The sequence below is a fragment of the Terrapene carolina genome, unplaced genomic scaffold (assembly GCF_002925995.2).
Source record: "Terrapene carolina triunguis isolate 2854851 unplaced genomic scaffold, T_m_triunguis-2.0 Scaffold89, whole genome shotgun sequence".
In the NCBI taxonomy this organism is placed as follows: domain Eukaryota; kingdom Metazoa; phylum Chordata; order Testudines; family Emydidae; genus Terrapene; species Terrapene triunguis.
The window spans coordinates 31527466-31549808 of record NW_020664440.1 but is presented as its reverse complement, the minus strand read 5'-3'; the positions used below and the strand labels follow the sequence as shown (position 1 = coordinate 31549808).

The 22343-nt window shown below is 62.4% G+C and overlaps 1 protein-coding gene across 1 annotated transcript; it reads left to right on the top strand.

Moving 5' to 3' along the window:
- Positions 1–1949: 1949 nt before the first annotated feature.
- On the top strand, positions 1950–22035 carry LTBP3 (latent transforming growth factor beta binding protein 3). Its single transcript, XM_024198804.2, has 28 exons — positions 1950–2695; positions 6447–6779; positions 7103–7338; positions 7584–7689; positions 9712–9804; positions 10112–10234; positions 10431–10589; positions 10958–11143; positions 11820–11836; positions 12084–12168; positions 12291–12386; positions 12757–12882; positions 13386–13517; positions 13809–13937; positions 14216–14335; positions 14597–14719; positions 15119–15241; positions 15732–15851; positions 16451–16579; positions 16679–16846; positions 17194–17277; positions 17847–17975; positions 18333–18470; positions 19710–19850; positions 20250–20411; positions 20852–20932; positions 21182–21313; positions 21605–22035. The coding sequence occupies exons 1-28, from the start codon at positions 2437–2439 to the stop codon at positions 21757–21759; spliced, it is 3885 nt and encodes a 1294-aa protein (XP_024054572.1). The 5' UTR covers positions 1950–2436; the 3' UTR covers positions 21760–22035.
- The last annotated feature ends 308 nt before the right edge of the window (positions 22036–22343 follow it).

Sequence of the window (22343 nt, the reverse complement as noted above, 5' to 3'; positions counted from 1 at the left end):
GGAAGTGGGGGCTGGGGGAAAGAGGCAGTAGGGACGAAGGGAATGGGGTGGGGAGGAAATGGGGCAGTGGGGAAGGAGCATGGGATGGGGAAGAGAAGGATAGGGGAAGCAGGGGCAGGGGGGAAGAGGCAGGGGAGAAGGAAGGGGGTGGGATGAGGAGGAGATGAAGCGATGGGGAAGGGGCATGGGATGGGGAAGAGAAGGGGATGACAGAAGCGGGGGCAGGGGGGAAGCTGGAGCCCAGCATGCGGTATCCCCTTGGCAGATGCTGGGGCTCCCCTGTTAAGCAGGCCCATCGAACCCTCACCCTGACAAGCCCCACCTCCCCTGCATCTGTACCACCCCACTGAGCCCCAACCACCTGCACCTGGACCCCCACCCAAATGAACCCCACATCCCCTGCACCTAGACCCCCCCTGCTGAGCCCCAAACACCTTCATCTGGATCCCCCGCAGAGTCCCATTGCCCCTGCACCTGGAACCCCCCAATGAGCTTCTGTGCATCCAGATCTCCCACTGAGCCGCCCAGACTGCCCCACAGAGAACTCTTACCCCCACCTGGATCCCCCCCACACTAAGTCCCTCTGCACTTGGATCCTGCTGCCGGGCTGAGCCTGCTCACCCACACCTGCTGTGCCTGGCACAGGAGGGCAGGGCCCTAGGGTGTTTCTGGGGCAGACCTGGGCCTTGCACTGTGTCAGGGTCGGGTGCAGCCTCACTGCCGAGTCCCTGTCCCGGGGTGGGGTGGGGGAAGGCTGCAGGGTAATCTCCCACCTCCATGCAACCAGTGGCCTGTGCGCCCCACTGCCATATTGGAGCCTCCACATTTATTTATTGACAAAATTTGCAGAATTTTAAAATATTGTGCGCAGAATTTTTAATTTTTTGGTGCAGAATCCCCTCAGGAATATGGGGTGCTGTGCAGCTGTGATGGTGGGACTGTGAGGAAGGTGCTGGGCAGTGGGGAGGTCTATGGGCGGGGGGCGCTAGGCAAGCGGTGTGGTGTGCAGGGTGCTGTGCAGCTGTGGTGGGAGGCGAGCGGGGGAGGTCTCTGGGGGAGGGGGGGTGGCTGGGCACAGAGATCTGTGGTGGAGGTCTCTGGGCGAGGGGGCGCTGAGCATAAGGGTGGGGCACTGTGCAGCAGGGCCACCCAGAGGATTCAGGGGGCCTGGGGCAAAGCGGGGGAGCAGTGGCGCTTGTACTCACCTGGCAACGGTCCGGGTCTTTGGCGGCATTTTGGCGGCGGGGGGACCTTCAGTCGCTCCGCGTCTTCCGCAGCACTGAAGGACCCCCCACTGCCAAAGATCCAGACCGCCGACGGGCCAGGGCTCGTGGGGCCCCTGCGGGTCCCGGGGCAAATTGCCCCCCCTCTGGGCGGCCCTGCTGGGCAGGGGAGCGGTGTGGTGCGGGCCCACCTTCAAGGGGAAGGGACATGCTGGCAGCATGGGGCTGGGCAGGCCAGTGTGCATCTGGCAGCTGCAGGTTTGTACACAGAGCCCTCCTGCTGGGTTGCACAGAGCGGGGCTGCTCCCACCGCACTGTGCCTCATTGCCCCCAGCCCGCCCTTCACTCTGGAGACTGCCCATCCCGACCCCTGCACCTTACCCCATGGGGGCCCACAAATATGTTTGGCGCTGGGCCCACAAAAAGTTAATCCGGCCCTGCACCCCTTCTATCTATCTATCTTTCCCCATACACCCTAACTATCTATCCCCCCCTACGGAGAGCCCATGCCGCTCCGATTGGGGTGCTACCCCCCTCTGTCCATCCCGCCCCCTTGTGGCCGTGTCCTGGGCAGGGCTCCGAGGCGGGGAGGGGGGCAGCCCCTCGGAGCCGCCCTGCTGCCCGGAGCCAGCCCTGGCTCTTGGCCCCCGGCCCAGATTCCTGCCCCCGGCCCGGGATTGGCTGAGCGCGGCACAAACAGCCGGCCGGCCAGCCGCCCTGTCTCGCTCCCTCGCTCCGCCATCCCGGCCCTGCGCCTCTCCCCTTCTCCCTTCTCCTTCGCTCCGGCCGCAGCGGCGCGCGGGGAGACAGGCGCCGGCCGGAGGCGGGGGTGGCGACGAGGGGCCTCCGGAGCGGGGCAGAGCTTGTCTGTCCGTCTTTCCTGCCCTCGCTGTCTGTCCGGGGGGAGCGAAGGAAGGAGAAAAGGCACCGGAGAGAGGGCGGGGTGGCCAAGGGGGCTCGGGGAGGGGAGCGAGGGTTACGTTCCTTCCTTCCTCGCCGATCCTTTCCCCGTTCCCTCCATCCTCGCCCTCTTTGTTTCCCTCTGCCCGGGCCAGCGGAAAGGGGAGGAAGGAGCTGCGGAGAAGGAGTGTGGAGGCGGTCCCTGGGCGGCTGAGCTGTCTCCTGCTGGCTCTTGGCCGCAGGGGCTCCCTTGCCCCCTCTGACCGCCTGCCAGGCGGCTGGTGCCAGGGCGGGGCTGGGGGACGATGTAAAGATGCCCCGGGGGCTGGCACTCTGGGTGCTCCTCTTGCCCTGGCTCTGTGCCCCCGGGGCACAGCCCGCAGCGCCCGCAGCCTCGGAGCGGGCGGCCGTAGCGCGGGAGCGCTTCAAGGTGGTCTTCGCCCCGCTGGTCTGCAAGCGGACCTGCCTCAAGGGCCAGTGCCGGGACACCTGCAAGCAGGGCAGCAACATGACCCTGATCGGCGAGAACGGGCACTCGGCTGACACCCTGACCGGCTCAGGCTTCCGCGTGGGTGAGCACGGGGCACAGGCCGGGGCATGGAGGAGGGACAGCAGGGGTTGGCAGTTATGAGAAAAGGGGCATTGGGGGCTTTGGTTGTCCAGGGAGGGGACTGAGCTGCACTGGGGATGGGGGAGCTGTATGGAGGGGGTGCACTGGAGAGCCCCTCTGGGGCGGAGGGAGGTGCTGGGAGCAGATCAGGGACATGGGGGATAAGGGGCTATTGGAACACGTCTCCCTGATTTCCGCTCTGCATCAGCATGCAGGCTCTGCCTGTGTGGCTGCACTCACCTGTGTGGCTCACACCTGTCTCACCAGCATCGGTTCCACGCAGGCTTTTGCACACTCACCCTGGCGCACTTTGGACATGGAGCTGCTCATACGGCTCCATTCCACCTGTCACATGCTTCTCTTCACATGCGTGTGCCCCTGACATGCCGACCCCAGTAGAGGCCCCCAGCCCCTCACCCACACACGGTGCGTGGCCGGGCCCCTTGTCTGCGCACACATTTGCGCACTTACAAATCTCGCATGTTGTGCCACCATCGTGCTCAAGTGGGTGCATTGCCTCCTGTGGGCACTTGCCGACGCACTAACTAGCACTCAGAGGCTTGCACGTTTGGCATTCACTTAGCCGTGTGTGCACTCTCCCCTCTTCCCTGGCAGTTCTTCCAGCAGCAGTTCAGGGCTGGAGGAAAATCTCGCCTCAGCGAATGGCCCTGTCCCAGCTCCCGTCCCCTGGGGCCCGTCCGACGCCTGCACCTCCGGCAGCCGGCCTCCAGTCTAACACGCACATGCGTCACACGCACACACATGGAATCCAACGCACACACAGGCAAGGAATCTAACATACACACACTCTCACACACCCAATCTAACACTTGCACACATGCAATCTCATGCACACACCACGCAATCTACCGTATGCACAAGCTAACACACCCAGTCTAACACATGTATGTGCACACACAAACACAATTAAATGCACATGCATACACCCACTCACACAATTAACACACACGTGCATGCAATCTCCCTTACCCATGAACACTCATGCAGGTTCCCCCACACACTCTCACCCCCCCCCCACTGGCACACACTCGGACATGTGCTCTCACACGCACACTCCTTTGCACTCACAGGAGCCTGGGCCAGCTCCGGCTGCGAATTCCCTGGTTTGTAACATTCCTCAGCTGATGCTGGTGCCCCTCCTGCCAGGCACCATGCCAGACTCCCCCAGCTGGGGGAAAGATCCCTGGTGCCCCTTCATCCTCCTGCTGCGGGACGGCTGGTGTTGGGGGTGGAGTGACCTTTGGGGCTAACTGAATCCAGAGCTGGGCTGGATCCAGCCCGGAAAATCCCCTCCTGGCCCAGGGCGGGCCCAGCACCTGCACCCAGCCTTTGGTGGGGGAGCGGGAGGGCTGGAGGGTTCAGGGGAGGAGAGGTTTTTTGGGGGGGTGAACTCTTTGATCCTTGCTGAACCAGTTCTACCTCCCCACTGTGGGTCTGACGCAGACCTCAACCCCTCCAGTCACCCAGTCACAGACCCCTGGGGAGACCCTCCCCCTGCCTCCCAGCTGGCCCACCCCACATGTCCCTCCCCTCCACACTCCTCCCCCCATGCTCCATCCTCCCCCCAATACCCCTTCTTTCCCTGCCTGTTCCCGTTCACCCCCATGCACCCCTGCACCCCATCCATGCACCTCACCTCATCCTCCATCCAGCTCCCCTCCCACCGTGTGCACCAGCCACACACACTCTGCTCCCCACAGCTTCCCCTGCCCCCCTCACTCAATCCCACCCCAGCATGTGCCCTCTCTCCCCCGTTTTGTCTCAGTGACACAAAGAGACTAAAAATACCTCAGGCTCGAGAAACCGCGGCCTTTATTGACTTTGCACTTGGGAGGGAATGAAATTGAGTCACTGCTGGAAGTGAGGGGGCTGGAGCAGGCGCCAGGTGACCCCCCTTCGCCCACCAGTGCCGACTCGCAGCCCCCTGTCATCCCAGCCCTGAGCTCTGCCACACAATCCCTCAGTCCGGACCTACAATTTTCTCTGTCCCTGAAATCCCTCTCCCACCCCAGCACACTTTTTCAACTCGACACCATGATTCTCCTTCACTTCCTATCCTACCATGGTGTGCGGCTGATCAACAGCCCTTCACACCCCACCCCAGAGGTGGCCACATCTCAAGCCCTGAGTGCGCAGTGTGTCGGCCTTTCCGATGATGGGACTGCCGCAGGAGCCATTTGCTGTCTTTTTGTTATTGTCCTGAGTGTTTGGATAATCCCTGCTCCAACACTGAGTCACCCGTGCTTGAGCCAGGGCAGCTGGCTGGGCCTGGGAACCGGGTATATACGCACCACTCCCTCCCCTGAGCCACGGCTGTTCAGCTGCCCCGGCAAACTCCCCACTCAGGGAAATAAACCAAACCAGCCTCAGCCTGGGAGTCAGAGCAGGGATGGTGGTGTTTGCTGGGACTGCTGGCTCTGGGAGGGGAGTGGGGTCTAGTGGCTAGAGCAGGGGGCTGGGAGTAAGGGCACCAGCTCTGTCCCCAACTCTGATTCACTCTGTGACCTGAGGGATGTCACTTCCCGCCTGGATGGCCTCAGCTGGGTATTTCACCCTGTGTGGGTTTGCGGGGAAGGATGTGGGGGAGGAAGGGCTTGTGGTTAAGGCCCTGGGGCCAGGAGACCTGGCTTCTTTTCCTGCCTCTGCCACAGACACCCTGTGTGACCTCGGGTGAGCCCCTTCCCCCTCCAGGCCTGTGTCCCCCCCATCCTGTGTCTATTTAGACTGTAAGGCCTGTCTCTCACCATGGGTCTGTGCAGTGTCTGGCACAATGGTTCCTGATCTCGTGTGTGTGTGTGTGTGTGTGTGTGTACAGTGCTCAGCACACCGACCCCTGATCTCGGTGTTGTGTGTGTATACAGCACCCAGCGTACTGGGCCCTGATCTCGGTTGTGTGTGTGTATACAGCACCCAGCACACTGGGCCCTGATCTCGTGTGTGTGTGCGTGTGGGTAGCACCCAGCTCACTGGGCCCTGATCTTGGTCGGGGGCCTCCAGGTGCTGCCCCAATACTAACAGGGATGTTAACACATTGGTGTTACATTAGTCCCTGGAGGCCCAGCTGAGATCACAGACTCACACAGAGGAAGAGTTCCTGCCTCTTGTGCTCTGGCCAGCTTCTCCCTCACCTTGTGTGTACCCTGGCTTGCCCGCCGGCTACCCCTCCCACGTGTGCCCTGTCTTGCCCGCCGGCTGCCCCCACAGTGTGTGCTCTGGCTTGCCTGCCAGCTCAACCCCATGTGTGCCCTGGCTTGCCTGCCGGCTCACCCACCGCGTCTGCCCTGGATTGCCCGCAGGCTCCCCCCGGCATGTGCCCTGGCTTGCCCGCCGGCTCCCCCCGTGTGTGCCCTGGAGCAGGGGTTGGATGGAGCAGGAGGTGGATGGGGCGGGGTGGGGGCAAGGAGCAGGAGGTGGATGGGGCGGGGTGGGTGGGTAGGGAGCAGGGGGTAGGTGGGGGCAGGGGCCAGGGAGCAGGAGGTGGATGGGGGGGCAGGGAGCAGGAGGTGGATGGGGTGGGGGTAGGGAGCAGGGGGTGGGTAGGGGCAGGGAGCAGGAGGTGGATGGGGTGGGGGTAGGGAGTAGGGAGTGGCTGCGGGTGGGTGGGGCCAGGCGAGTGCGGGGTGGACACAGGCGGTGCGGCAGTGGGGGCAGCGTTGGGGTCCCTGGTCTAATCTCCCTCTCTCTCCCCCCAGTGGTGTGCCCGCTGCCCTGTATGAATGGCGGGCAGTGCACATCCCGTAACCACTGCCTCTGCCCCCCCGAGTTTACGGGGCGCTTCTGCCAGGTGCCGGCGAGCCGCCAGGCCCAGGCCCAGGGGGGGCAGCAGCTGCTGCAGCCGGCAGCGCTGGGGCCCCTCGAGGGCCCGGCAGGTGAGACAGGCTCCAGCAAACACGCCATCTACGCCGTGCAGGTGATCTCCGATGCGCATGGTGCTGGGGAGCCACCCGCCGGCCACAGCCCCAAGGCCACCGTTAGCCACTCCACCTTCATGGTGCCCCTGGGGCCTGGGCACCACTCGTCTGAAGGTACTGCTGCTGGGAGCGGGGTGGGGGGCCTGGGGAGTGTGATGGGGATGGAGGGCAAGGGAGGGAGTGATAGGGCGAGTGGGGTGACAGGGTAACTTGGAGTGAGGGGGTGATGGAGCAGGGGAGGGGTGATTGGGTGAGGGTGATGGAGGGCAGGGGTTGTTGGGGGTGAATGATTGGGCAGAGGGGTGATGGGGGCAGGGGTTAATGGTGGGGAGAGCCTCTCTCATTTAGGGGAAGTGCCAGGTGTTGTTGCCCGGGGAGGTGGGGGTCAGTGTCAGGGGAGGGTCCATGTGCTGACACCCACTCGGGCCCCACTCCAGTACAGGTCCACCCCCCTCTGCTGAATGTGCGCGTCCACCACCCGCCTGACGCCTCCGTGCAGGTCCACCGCATCGACAGCATCAGCACCGAGGGCACCGGGCCGGGCGCCCAACACCACCTCATCCAGCACCCGGCCCAGAGCTCCATGGGCCAGAAACCCCCCACACCCCATGCCCGGCCCCACACGCACAAACCCCTGGGACGCTGCTTCCAGGAGACCCTGCCCAAGCAATCTGTGAGTTGCCAGCTCCCCCAGGAGGCGCTGTGCTGAAGGGAGGGGGGCGGGAGTCAGCAGGGGGTGCTGTGGTGCAGGGAGGGATCAGTAGGGTCGCTGTGCTGCAGGGAGGGGTCAGCAGGGGGTGCTGTGCTGCAGGGAGCAGTGGGGTCAGCAGGGGGTGCTGTGCTGCAGGGGGAGGTGGCGTTCGTGGTCTCACTTGCCTGTCGTTTCTCTCTCCGGCGATGGGGGGCACCATTTCTCAGTGTGGGAGCAACCCCCTTCCAGGCCTGACCAAGCAGGAGGATTGCTGCGGGAGCATCGGCACCTCCTGGGGGCAGAACAAGTGCCACAAATGCCCCCACCTGCAGTGTAAGTAATGCCTGTGGCCCCCTTCCCCATACAGCCTCACAAGCCCCCCTGGCCTGCCCCCTGCTAGCGCTCCTGCCCCCACCCCATACCGCCCCCTGCTGGGAGAGGCTGGGCCCGAGTAGCCAGGAGCTCCCCCAGCCAGTGACCCTGCAGCCCTTCTGCTGGCCAAGAGGGGCTGCCCAGTGCGGGGGAGCCAGGACGGACCCACTGAGGGTCGGTGAGGGCTGGTGTTTGGCTGGTGCTCCCACTTCTCCCCCTGGCCTGGCGCCGACCTCTCCCAGCCTGGCACGGGGTTTACGAGAAGCCTGGATGGGGCCTTACGTAGCCAGGCTGTGGCCAGCTGGGCTGCCACATTCCAGCATCTCGCCCTGGGAGCTGGCTGGGCAGTGCCCACCGGTCCCTCCCAGAGCTTCCAGGGCACCATGGCGGGGGATGCGGGGCACAGTGCCCTATGCCCAGCTGGCTAAGATGGGGAGGAGATGGATCAGGTGGCAGGTTCCAACCCTCCATTCTCCCCCTCCCCCTGCACCTACCCCCCTTCCTGGCGCTCCCACTCAATGGCTTTTCCAGCTCCCGGGGATCTGTGAGCCGCAGGGTGTTTGTGTTAGAGGTAGCCAAGAATGTGCTTCATGGCCTGGCTCCTTGTTCTCCGGCTGGGCAGGGCCCCCCCACCCCGCTCCCTTTCATCAAGCTTCGGCTCTTCTGGGCAACTTCCTGTCTGCAGCCGCCACCCACCCATCCCTGTGGGAAGCACTGCCCACCCCCTGGGGGTGAGAGGAGCATGTGGGGTAGGAGAATGGAACCGTTTGTTACCTGAGGGAGTGCACGGGTGCTGCCACCCCGGCCTCTCCCAGCAGGGGGTGCTGCAGGGAGTGGGGCAGGAGCTGGCTGCGGGGGAGCTCCTGGCTACTCCAGCCCTTGCCTCTCCCAGCAGGGGGCACTGTGTGGAGTGAGGCAGGAGCACAGGGGGAGTTCTCAGCCGGCCATTCTGAGCTAACTTGCCCCTGGGGGCAGTTTCTCCTTACCCATCAGTCAGTAGCCAGCTGTGACTCGGGGGTGGGGGGCTGTCCCTGTTCTCCCTGTCTCTCACTGCCTCTGTTGCCCACGTGAGTTGTGATAATGCCTCACCCTTTTCCCAGCCCTGCCCTCTGCACAGGCCAGTGGTGGTGAGTCCCTCAGGTTAATAATTCCCATGGTCCCTTGGAATTCTGTTGCCTTTTGAATCTCACTGGGACAACCCCCCTCATCCCCAGCATCCCCCTAGTGCATCTTTCTCTTTCTTCTCAGTCTTTCTTTCCATCGCTTCTCCCCCCCCCCTCCCCCCAATGTTCCCCAGCTTGGACGGATCAGGAGCAGCCTGGCTGCACACGCCTGCTGGAATGAACATCGTCCCATGTCCCCGCCCCCCGCGCCTGCTGGCCTGGCTGTGGTAGTGAGACCAGTGCAGGCGCTGGCTAGCTGATCACTGCTTCCCCCAGCACCACCCCCACCGGGGCCGCTGCTGAGGGGGGCGAGGAGCCAGAGACCCTGGGCCAAGAGGCAGCGCGTCCAAACCGCCGTCTGTGCAAGCGTCTGGCACCCGTGCTGGGCTGTGTCTGTGCCTCTGCTATTGCAATGGTGATGCAGATCCCCATAGCCCCCCCCAGCTGGAGATTAGGCCGTGTCTGGCTAGGTGCCGTGCAGACCCTCATAGCCCCCTCCCCCGTGCCTGAGGTCTGGGCCCTGCCCCAGGCCCTGCACAGATACAGGAGACAGTGTCTGCCCTGTCGGGCTCAATGTCTAGACAAATGAATAGGAGGGGAAGGAATGGCACCGAGTGGGAATGGGACTTGCCTGAGGTCAGTGGCAGAGCTGGGATAGAACCCAGGAGTCCTGAGTGCCAGTTTCTCCCTGCTCTAACCCGCTAGGCTCCGCTTCCTTCCCAGAGCCTGGGCTAGACCCCAAGAGTCCTGCCCTCACCTGTACACCACGCTGCGTCCTCGCTCCCGCTGATTCCCCCTCTGGGGTTGTTGTGTGTTGCAGACTCGGGGGTGCAGAAGACAGGCCCGATCCGAGGGGAGCACGGGGGTGATTGCCCACAGGGATACAAGAGACTGAACAGCACCCACTGCCAGGGTACCCGGCGGGCACTCTCTGGGTGGGGGGACTGAAGACCTGCTTCTGTGTGTGTGTTGTGTCCGTGGAATGTGTCGTGTGTTGGGCTGTGCTGTGCTGTTGACCCATCTCTCCCCAAACACACTTTAACGAGTGTGCTCTGTGGGTAGTGTGCGTTGTGTTGTGTGTCCTAGTGTTACTGACCCCTCTCCCTCCCTGTGCAGACATTAACGAGTGTGCCCTGTGGGGTGTGCGTGTTGTGTTGTTGTATTGGGTGTTGTTGTGTTATGTGTCATTGTGTTGCTGACCCCTCTCTCTCCCCGTGCAGACATTAACGAGTGTGCCATGCAGGGCGTGTGCCAGAATGGCGAGTGTCTCAACACCCAGGGCAGCTTTCGCTGCGCATGCAAACCTGGCCACATGCTGGGCCCATCCCGCAGCCAGTGTGTCCGTATGTAGGGGGACCGGGGGTAGGCTGGGGGGTCAGGGGGACTGGGAGGGTTGGGCAGGGGGCTTGGAGCTGCATTGACCCTGTCTCCTGGGGGGGTGATGGGGGCTCAGTGTCTCTCTGGGGAACCCAGCTGGGGGTGGGGGGATGAGGAGAGGGGCTCGGAGCAGCACTGACCCTGTCTCTCCCGGGGTTGCAGCAGAGAAGTCAGGGGAGAAGAGCCTGTGTTTCCGGCTGGTGAGCCCGGAACTCCAGTGTCAGCACCCACTGCCCACTAAGCTGACCCGCCAGATGTGCTGCTGCAGCGTTGGCAAGGCCTGGGGGGCCCGCTGCGAACGCTGCCCGGCTGATGGCGCAGGTAAGGAACCGCAAACTGGGCGGGGATGGAGTATCTGCCACAGCACTGCCACGGGGAAGCTCGCAGTGCTGGAGTCCCTGGCTGGGCCACTGCCACAAGGAAGCTCACAGCGCTGTAGTCCCTGGCTGGGGGCACTGCCACGGGGAAGCTCACAGCGCTGTAGTCACTGGCTGGGGCAGTGCCACAGGGAATTTCACAGTGCTGGAGTCCCTGGCTGGGGCACTGCCACAAGGAAGCTCGCAGCACTGGAGTCCCTGGCTGGGGCACTGCCACAGGGAAGCTCGCAGCGCTGGAGTCACCACCGGGGGGCACTGCCACAGGGAAGCTTGCAGCACCAGTGTTAAACTGTCTCCTCTCCCATCTGGCAGCTGCCTTCAAGGAGATTTGCCCAGCGGGGAAGGGCTACCACATCCTGACGTCCCACCAGACCCTGACCATCCAGGGGGAGAGCGACTTCACCCTGCACATCCACCCCGACGGCACCACGGACCTGCAGCAGCAGCGCGAGCTGCCCAGCCTGCCACCCCTCGAGGGGGACTCTCAGGAGTCCGAAGGTCAGAGATCCTGGGGAGGAGACTGGATTGGGCACGGGGCCAGGGAGGTGCCACTGGCACTGTGCTCACCAGGACATGGGAGTTCCCTAAATTTTCCCCTAGTGAACCCAAGTAATAGCAGGGGTTGTACCCCACTTTGTCCCATGTTGAACCCCAGTATTCTCACAGGCTGTACCCCACATTGACCCATGATGAATCCCAGTATTCCCAGGGGCTGTACCCCAAATTCTCCCATTCTCTGAGAATATGGGGTTCACAGACAGATAATTTGGAGGTCCCTATATTCTCTGAGGGACAAGCCCACATTCCCCAACAGTGAACCCCATGTTCTCACAGAGGTGTGCCCCACATTCTCCCATGGTGAACTCCATGTTCTCTGGAGCACCCCAAATTCACTAAGGGTGAACCCCACTTTCTCAGAGCTGTTACTCCCTTCTTTGTTGGCAAACCCCCAAATCTCAGGGGGCAAACCCCATGTTGTCAGAGCTGTTACCCCAAATTCTCTAAGGGCAAACCCAATTTTTCAGGAGTACACCCTGTTATGTAAGAACCCCAGAATCCCAGAGCTGGGAGACCCTGCTCTCAGAGCAAACCCCCCGCTCTCAGGAGGTAAACCCCACATTCTCAGCCTGGCATGGCAGGATCTGACCCCGGGCCCTGTGTTTGTCTCTTGCAGCTGTCACCACGGCCATGGTGAGTAGGGCCTCCAGAGCAGCAGAGGAGCAGCGGATGAGCGGAGGGGTGATGTGGGTGTGGGGGGAGGATGGAGGGAGTGGGAAAGGAGGTGCTGGAAGGTGGTGGGTGAGACGGAGGGAGGAGAGGAATGAATGAAAGAACGAGAGAGGGGGAGGAATGAAGCGAAGCAGAGGGAGGAATAGGGCACCCGGCTGGGTAGTGGAGAAGAGCAGGTGCCCCCACCGTTTAACCACTCCCCCTCCAGTTGCCAGCATATCGAACCAACTCAGAGGAGCAGTCAGTGGACCAGTTCTATGCCAGTGCAGCCACCCTGGGCGCCCGCTACCCTGGTGAGTGATGGAAGAAAGGGCACTGCTGCGGGGAAGCTCGCAGTGCTGGAGCCCCTGGCTGGGCACTGCTGTGGGGAAGCTCGCAGCGCTGCTAACCCTGTTCTGTCTCCATTGGGTCCCAGAGGTGGTGGCCCGTCCCACGACTGCCATGGTGCAGAAGGTGCTGCCGGATCAATACACGCGTAGTGCCGTGGAGATCGCACCCACGCAGGTGACAGGTGAGAGCCTCATGGCAGGGATGGGGGGCTGCGCGCCAGCAACCTCCCCCCCTCCCCTTTGGGAGAAATTTCACATTCATGGACCAAACTTCCCTGCTGGGGCCCCCCTTAATTATCGGGGGTGAACCCCAAACGTTCCCCAGCGACGTGCACGTTCTCAGGGGGGTCCCCCAAGTCCTTTCCGGGCTGACGATGTCTCCTGAGCGCCCCGGCCCGATGCAGTGTGGTCCCTGCAAGCTGCTATCGCAGCGGTCCTAGGGATGGGGAACTCCTGGCTCTTCTGGGGATCTATGAGAAAGAGATCTCCTGGCTCCTATGTCTGAGCCATTCGTCCTGATCCCCCCGGGGCTGCGTCTGTCTGTCCCTGCAGAGACGGATGAGTGCAAGCTGAACCGCAATATCTGTGGCCATGGAGAGTGTGTCATGAATTTGTCCGGCTACACCTGCATCTGCTACCCGGGCTACCGCTGGCACGCCCAGCGCAGGTTCTGCACAGGTAACATGCTGCCTTGCCCTCCTTTGTGGACGTGCGACACATGCCCAGGGACAGGCATGTGCATGGCTGTGTGGGGGCACATCATGCCCACCCCGCTGCATTCATGGAGGTGTCAGCACCCTGGAGGGTCACAAGCATCTGTATGACGGAGTGACCCCCGGGTATGCCTGCATATACAGGTCTGTGATGCTCCCCCCCCAGCCTGTATGCAAGGGTGCGACACGTGTGTCTGCACAACAGGTGTGCAACATGCCTGCACAGGTGTGTGACATGACCACACAGCTCTACAATAGGTGTGTGACACACCCGCAAGGCGGCCTGTGGAAGTCTGAGACACCCACCCTGCTTGTGCACGCTGGTAGCTAGGCCTGCAACACATGCACAACTACACATGCAAACCTGTGACCCCGGCCCCTGACATACGCATGTGGCCAGGGCTGTGACAGGCCGGCATCCCGGCATGGCGGGGGTCAGTCATTCTTTCTCCCTCCCGCCTACCACAGACGTGAACGAGTGTGAGGCAGAGCCGTGCGGCATCGGCAAGGGCGTCTGCATGAACACGGGCGGCTCCTACAACTGCCACTGCAACCGGGGGTACCAGCTGAAGGTGCACAAGGGCGTGCGCTCCTGCGTGGGTGAGCACCCTGGGGGCAGGGGCTGGGGGAGGGGCTGCTGGGAGCTGGGGAAACGGGGCATGGGGGAAGGGGGGTGGGGGGATGGACTAGGGGAAAGGGGAGCTGAAGGATGGAAAGGAGGGCTGGGGGCTGGGAGAAGGGAGGCTGGGGGAAGTGGGCATGGGGGATGGGAAGTGGGCATGGGGGATGGGAAGGAGGCATGGGGGATGGATAGGGAGTTGGGGGGGAAGGGGTGATCGGTAAAGTCCTGTCCCCCCTCCTCTGCCCTGTTCACACCCACCTCTCCGGCAGACATTGATGAGTGCTCCAAGCCCCACATCTGTGGGGACGGGGGAACCTGTGTCAACTACCCTGGGCACTACAAGTGTGAATGCCACCCCGGCTACCGTCTCAAGCCTTCCCGCCAGCCCCTCTGCGAAGGTAAGAGCAACAAACCAGTGCCCCGAGAAACCCTACAATAGCAAACCAATGTCTAGGCCCAGAGCTTGCACGAGACCTCAGAACAAGAAGACAGTGCCCCTGAGCAACCCTTCTCACAACAACCTATCAAGTAGAGTTGTCAGAGACCCTATGATAACAAACCAACTCCCCACTTGCCAAAGGGCTCGCTGAGTCCTCAAGGGCCCTGCCCTGTGCTCTGCCCCTTGTGGGGCTCCCCCAAAGGCCCCTCACCCTTCACCTTTTCTCTCTCCCCGCAGACATTGATGAGTGCTTGGACACCGGCACCTGCCCCGACGGGAAGTGTGAGAACCGGCCAGGCACCTACAAATGCAGCCCCTGCCCTCCGGGCTTCCGGGGCCAGCATGGGATTTGCTATGGTAAGCGCTGGCCACAGAACCCAGGAGTCCTGGATCCCAGCCCCTGGCTCTAACCCAGTAAACCCCCATCCCCCTAGTGCTGAGGTTAGTGCAGTATCTGGGGTGTGACTCTCATGCCCCCGTGGTGGGAGGTGCCCTGTGCAGCCCCCAATGGGCTGGGGGACATTCGGCCCAGACCAAACTTGGCTGCAGGGCACTGGGTTGCAGGTCAAAAGTTGCGTGGGGGACAGGGTTGGGATTCAGTGTCTGTGTCCCCCCCAGATGTGGATGAGTGCTCCGAGGAGACCCCGTGCAAACACGGCTGGTGTGAGAACCTGCCTGGCTCCTTCCGCTGCACCTGTGGGGAGGGATTTGCACCCACGCCCAATGCCCGGAGCTGCCTGGGTAACTAGATCTCCTGCCCTCCCAGGGCCTCCCTGCTCTAACCACTGCACCCCACTCCCCTCCCAGAGCCTCCCTGGTCTAACCACTGCACCCCCTGCCCTCCCAGAGCCTCCCTGGTCTAAGCACCGTACCCCACTCCCCTCCTAGAGCCCCCTGCTCTAACCACCGCACCCCTGCCCTCCTAGAGCCCCCTGCTCTAAGCACCGCACCCCTCCCCTCCTAGTGCCCCCTGCTCTAACCACTGCACCCCACTCCCCTCCTAGAGCCCCCTGCTCTAAGCACCGCACCCCACTCCCCTTCCAGAGCCCCCCTGCTCTAAGCACCGTACCCCCTGCCCTCCCAGATCGGAGGACAGAAGCCAGGATTCTGACTCCCTGCCCCCGCTCTCTCTCCCTGCAGATGTGAATGAATGTGAGGATCGGGGGCTTTGCCCCAACGGGGTCTGTGTCAACACCCTGGGCTCCTTTAAGTGCCAGTGCCCAGCTGGCTTCCACTCAGTGAAGGACAGGCCACGCTGTGAAGGTGAGGGGCTGGGCCATGGGGTGGAAGGGTGAAGGGGGCTGAGCTGGTGGTTGGGGGGCATGTAGGGCTCAGGGTGAGGGATCTGGGCCAGGGAACTGCCTGTGGGCAGTGTGGGGTCAGCAGGTCGGGGGGGCTGCCTGTGGGAGTAAAGCAGCTGTGTGAAGGGGCTGGGTGGAGGGGTTTGTGGACATGGGAGCTGTGAGAGGGTCAGGCTGGGTGACCATGTAGGGGGGGCTGGACGAGGGGGCCAGGCTGGGTTGCCACGTCTGGGGTGGGGCTGGGTAACGGGGCCAGGCTGGGTGGCCATGTCAGGGGGCTTGGGGGTGGGGGCTGGACTGGGTGGCCTTGGTCGGGGGGGGGGGGGGGGGGGGGGGGGGCCGGGTTGGATGGCCATGTCGGGGGGGGCGCTGGGTGAGGGGACCAGGATGGACGGCCACGTGAGGTGGGGGCTGGGAGTGGCCCCCTCACCCCGCAGCTCTCCATGTTGCAGACATTAACGAATGTGACTTCCCGGCTGCCTGCATCGATGGCGAGTGTGTCAATTCTGTGGGCTCCTACCGCTGCCTGTGCCGCGCCGGGTACAAGCTGGTGAACGGCAGAAAGTGCCAAGGTGAGGTGGGGGTGTGGCACAGACACGTGTGAGCATCCGTGTGTGTGTGGGCACGGCATGCCAGGAGTCTGGTGTTCCACACACGGGAGTCTGACACAGTGAAGAAAGCGTGTTGCACTGAGTGTGAGCAGCTGTGTGTGGCAACACAAGGACATGGCACACAGGGGGTAGGTAGGAAAGTCTGGGCATGGCGAGGTATGAAGGCCCGTGAAATACTAGGCTTCAGGAATGCCTCGTGCCCAAGTGTGAGCCTGATATGCTGCAAACTGGGCCTGCCACGAGTAAGAGCGAACACCAGGGTGTGTGTGAGGGACAGAATGTGTGGAGCTGCACAAAGCGGTGCAAGGGCCCATGCATGTGTGTCTTAGTGAGCATGGCACACCTGGAAAAGGAATGAGTACAAGCCTGTGTGTGTGTGTGTGTGTATAGCTGGGTGTGAGTGTCTTTGAGTGTGAGTTTGTGTACTGTAGGGTGACACACACGGGGCATAGGTTTGTGGCGTGGATGAGTGTGTATCTGTGAGTGGGCACAGGTGTGGTTGTGCAGCAAGCGTGCCATTGCACATCCCCTGCCTCTGTCTCCCACTGGTCTCCTCCCAGATATCGACGAGTGTGCACTGGACCCCAGCTTGTGCCTGCCCCACGGGACGTGTGAGAATGTGGACGGCTCCTACATGTGCGTGTGCGATGAGGGATACACCCCATCTGAGGATCAACATAGCTGTGAGGGTGAGAGTGGGACGGGGGGCCTTCCCCTCTGAGGGGCACTGGCTCTGATCTGGCGCCAGGGTGGGGCACTGTGGGATTGATTTACCCTCTTCCCCCCAGATCTGGAGCCCCCCGACCACAAGAAGGAATGCTACCTGAACTTCGATGACACTGTTTTCTGTGACAGCGTCCTGGCCACCAACATCACCCGCCAGGAGTGCTGCTGCTCACTGGGGGCTGGCTGGGGTGACCACTGTGAGATCTATCCCTGTCCCGTGCCCAACTCAGGTGGGACACACCCTACCCCCTCCTCCATGCCACCCTCCCCCATTCCCACTGCCACCAATGAACCATGGAACTACCTGCTACTGCACATGGTGTGACTGTGAACATCCAACCCCCAGGCTCCAAGGCAACTACTAGAATCCGGCTGGGGGGGGTCAGGAAGGCATTACCCATGGAGGGAGTGGGGGGATACTGGGCAGGATGGGCCCCTTGGTCTGATGTGGGGGCAGGGAGGGGGGATACCAGGCTGGATGGGCCAAAGGTCTGATCCATGGGGCAGGGAGAGGGAATATCTGGTCTAGACATTAATCCCTCTTTCCCAATGTGCATGTCATCCCCCTCCCCTGCAGCCGAGTTCCACTCCCTGTGCCCTGACGGGAAAGGATTCATCCTGGATGACAACATCCTGAACTATGGCATCCCCGCCCACCGGGGTGAGTGCCAGGGCCCACGCCCTGATCTGCTTGGCGGCTGCACTCGAGGGCTGGGGGATCAGAAGCCAACGTTACACCTTCCCCTGCACCCTCCCCCACGAGTCACAGGGATTTCAACCCTGCAACCCTCCTACCTGGCCATTACAGCCCCCCACACTCCACCCCAGAGGCAGCTGCATCTCAGTGCCAGCCAAGGGATCCCTGTATAAACAACCCCCATATCCCACCCCAGAGTTGGCTGCATCTCAGCGCTGGGTGAGGGATCCCTGTATAAACAGCCGCCGCACCCCACCGCAGAGGCAGCTGCATCTCAGCGCTGGGTGAGGGATCCCTGTATAAACAGCCACCGCACCCCACCCCAGAGGCAGCTACATCTCAGAGCTGGGCGAGGGATCCCTGTATAAACAGCCACCGCACCCCAGCCCAGAGTTGGCTGTATCTCAGCACTGGGTGAGGGATCCCTGTATAAACAGCCGCCGCACCCCACCGCAGAGGCAGCTGCATCTCAGCGCTGGGTAAGGGATCCCTGTATAAACAGCCCTCCTTCCCCACCCCGGGGCTCCTTGCAGACATTGACGAGTGCAGCCTGTTCAGGGAGGAGATCTGCAAGGAGGGGAAGTGCGTCAACACGCAGCCGGGCTACGAGTGCTACTGCAAGCAAGGCTTCTACTACGATGGCAACCTGCTCGAGTGTGTGGGTGAGGAGGGCGAGTGGCATCAGCTCGGGCGGGCAGATACCCTGGTCTAGAGCTGGGGAGGGGTGGGGGGGGCAGACAGGGATGCCGTTCTAGGGGGCGCTGCTGTGATCTGGCCTTGGTGGGGGGACTGGCTGGCTCAGGGGGGTGAGTGGGGAATGGGACATGGGACCGGTCCCCTCTAGGGGGCGCTGCTGTGATCTGGCCTTGGCAGAGGGACTGGCTGGCTTGTGGGGGTGGGGGAATGGGACACAAGCCTTCCCCTCTAGGGGGCACTAGCTGTGATTGGGGTGGGGCCAGGTGGCCAGGAGGGGTGCCGAAAGGAGGGGCTGGGCTCTGAGCCATGCCCTTTCCCCCCAGATGTGGATGAGTGCCTGGACGAGTCGAACTGCGTGAATGGGCTGTGTGAGAACACGCGGGGGGCCTATGTGTGCACCTGCCCTGCCCCTGCCGTCTATGACCCCACCCACAAGAAGTGCCTGGCACCCAGCGAGATCGGTGAGTCCCCTTCACGCATGACATGAGCTCACTGGGTCTGAGCTTTGGCCCTGGCCAGGTGGGCAGCCCCATCACAGCCCTACCTCCTCCTGGCCCCTTTGCAGGTGGGATGCTGGGGACAGAGCTTCCTTCCTCCCCAGGTGGGGGGCACATTGGTGGGGTGTGGACTTGCGAGCAAAGATGCCCCCTGCTGGCTCTTGGTGTCATGATGACTAATTTGGGGTCCTTGGTGCCATGACAACCCACTGAGCCTGTGACATTAGAGCAGGGGTGGGCAAACTTTTTGGCCTGAGGGCCGCATCGAGTTTTGTAAATTGTATGGAGGGCCGGTTAGGGGAGGGGGTTGTGGATTGGCCCCCACCTCCTATCTGCCCCCCCCAGACTCCTGCCCCATCCACACATCCCCGCTCCCTGTTCCCTGACCGCCCCCGGACCCCCGCCACCCCATCTAACCCCTCCTCTCATTCCTGACGGTCCCCCCGGGACCCCTGCCCCATCCAACCACCCCTTCTCCCTGTGCCCTGACTGCCCCCGGAACCCCTGCCCCTGACTACCCCCTGCCGCCCCATCCAACCCCCCCTCCTTCCTGACTGCCCCCCCCCGGGACCCCTGCCCCCATTCAACCCGTTCCCCCCCCCGACCAACCCGACCCCTATCCACACCCCCGCCCCTGACCACCACCCCGAACTCTCCTGCTCTCTATCCAACCCCCCCCGCGCCGTGCCCCCTTACTGTGCTGCTGGCAGCGCTACAGCTGGGCCACCACGCAGCACCAAGCACCGGGTCAGGCCAGGCTCTGCAGCTGCGCTGCCCCAGGAGCTCACAGCCCCACCACCCAGAGCGTTGCACCAGCGGCGGAGTGAGCAAGCTGAGGCTGCGGGGGAGGGGAAACAGCGGGGGAGGGACTGGGGGCTAGCCTCCGGAGGCAGGAGCTCAGGGGCCGGGCAGGACGATCCCGCGGGCCATAGTTTGCTCACCTCTGCATTAAAGGTGATTCCTGCTGGCCCCTGATGCCATGGCAACCCCATCAGGTGCAGAGTTACCATGATGACCACGGCTGGCCCTTGATGCCATGGTGACCTCATCAGGTGCAGTGTTACCATGTTGATCCTGGCTGGCTCCTGATGCCATAGTGACCCTTCTCAGTCTGGTGGTGCCATGGCGATCCCTGCTAGTCCCCAATGCCATGGCAACCCTGTCAAGCCCCTGATGCCCTGTGACCGTATCCTGGCCCTGCAGATGTGGACGAGTGCCGGGACCCCGGGGCCTGCCGGCACGGGCGTTGCATCAACACGCTGGGCTCCTTCTACTGTGAGTGCAGCCTGCCCTGGATGCTGGATCCCAGTGGCAAGGAATGCCAGCTCCCCGACATGCAGGCAGGTGAGGGGCACACAGGGCTGAGTGCTACTGCACAGGCCCAGGAGAGTGGGGGTGCTTGGGATTGTGAACCTGACTCTGTGAGCGAGCAGGGGAGCGAGTGTGAATGAGTGACTGTGAGCGTGTCACTGAGTGTGAGCAGGGGTGACTGTGTGTCCCTGATTGTGAGCCGGGGTGAGTGTGAGCACGTCACTGATTGTGACCATGGTGCTTACGAAGATTGTGAGTGTGCTCCTGTAGTTGCCGGTGGCCGTGTGTGGGTGTGCACCTACTTGGGTGTGCAGTGTGTGTGGTGGTGTGCACAAGGGCCCGTCTAGCATGCCAGGCCCTGTGGGAGTGTCTCCTGCGGGTGCTGGCTGGGATGGTGCTGTGGGCTCCCCTCCTCTCTCTCTTCCCTGGCAGACCGGGCGGCCGATCGGCGCGACATCTGCTGGCAGCACCGGGGGGAGGACAGCATGTGTGCTTCCCCGCTCAATGGCTACCACCTGACCTACGAGGAGTGCTGCTGCCGCTACGGCAAAGGCTGGGGCTTCCAGTGCCGTGCGTGCCCCCCCCGCCACCCAGGTAGCACGCATGCCCAGCTTGCCCTCTGAGGCTGTTGGCTTCAGTCCTGGGGTGGGAGGACTGGCTGGCTTGGCGGATGGGGAGTGGGGTACAGGGCCTTTCTCCTCTGGGGGCTGCTGGCTCCTGTTTGGCCCCAGGGTGGGGGCTCTAGCTGTCTCAAGGGGATGAGGAGTGGGGTATGGGACCTTTCTCCTCTGGGGGCTCTGGCTGGCTCAAGGAGATGGGGAGTAGGGTATGGGGCCTTTCTCCTCTGGAGGTTGCGGTCTCCTGTCTGGCCCCACAGTGGCGGGGGGGGAGGGACTGGCTGGCTCAGAGGGACGGGGAATGGGGTACAGGATCTTTCCACTCTGGGGGCTCTGGCTCTAGTTACACTGGGCAGGATCTGATGGGATGTGATTCACTGCTATGTGTCCCAGGCTGGTTGTTGTGGTTCCTTGCAGGGCAGCAGTGTCAGCCATCTCAGAGCGAGAGCAACTCCTTCTGGGACCTCAGCCCCTTGTTCCTGGGCAAATCCCGCAAAGGTTAGTGATCCTTCTATACACAGCCCCCATGCCCATCCCAGAGGTGCTGCATCTCACTGCAGGCCAAGGGGTTCCTGTATGAACAGCCCCCTGCGCCCCACCCAAGAGTCAGCTGCATCTCTGTGCCAGACAAGGGATCACTCTTCCACATGCCCCTTCCCTCAGTTTCTTCTGCATGGGAATGGGCTCCCTGCCATTCCCATGGTCTCATCTGTGTCCCCCCCACCTTTGTACCCCACCCCCTCTCAGAGGATGACACCTCAGAGGAGGATTCAGATGAATGTCACTGCCTGAACGGCCGCTGTGTCCGGACCTACCACGGTGCAGTTTGCGAGTGCCCTGCTGGCTTCCAGCTAGACGCCACCCGCATCCGCTGCCTGGGTAAGAGTGCCAAGCCCCGTGAATTACATGCATTGCAAAGGGATGTGCTCTCCACACCACCAGGGCTCCTGAGTACTATCCTGGGATGGGAGTTTGGTCTAGTGGATTAGAGCAGAGATGGGGTTGGGAGCCAGGACTCCTGGGTTCTCTTCCCTCTTCACTTTTCACAAACAGTGCTGCTAGCTGCCTCTCGGTGCCTGGTCTATTGGGGGATGCAGGTTGAAGACACATACTCACGCTCCAGACCACAGTCACTCCATTAACCCTTTCCCTCCCTCTCTCCACCCACAGACATTGACGAGTGCCGGGAGCTGAACCAGCGAGGCCTGCTGTGCAAGAACGAGCGCTGCATCAATACCAATGGCTCGTACCGCTGTGCCTGCAAGCCAGGCTTTGTCCGATCCCGCCACCATGGGGGCATGTGCATCCCCCAGCGTCGCCGATAGCCCCGTCACCCACCGGGGGCGCTGCCAGCTGACACAAGAGAGACACTCTGTCGCTAAGGGGTCACATCCAGTTTGGGGGAAACATAATATTTTTTAATTGCTAAAAATGGGGCATTTTATTGGGTTTTCCTCCCTCTGCAAGATTTTTTTATTAGCATTATCTTAGGGCTGCATTTGCACTCGTTTCTGTAGGAACCAGGTATACAAAAGCCAACAACACTGTAAATAATGAGAAGGAAGCTAATGAATTAATTAAATTGCGGGAGTGGATCCTGGGCTAGGTGTTTGTGTGCTGTGTTGTCTGCATTGGTGGGGGAGGGCAGACTCTGCAGCTGCTGCCCCCCAACAGTGGGTGCTGCGACAAGGGAGGCAGGGCAGCCTGCATCCTTGCAACCCCACCCAACTCAGCCCTCCAAATGGCCCCCCCTGTGGAAAGCCTGGGCACAGCTCTGACCTCATGCAGTACACCCGTGATGTCATCAGCCACACTCCCCTAGACTGTAACTCCTGCCTTGCAAGGCTGGCTCGGGCACTGTTGCAGGGAAGCTCACAGCGCCACGGTCAGCTGTTGGGCCAGGACTGCA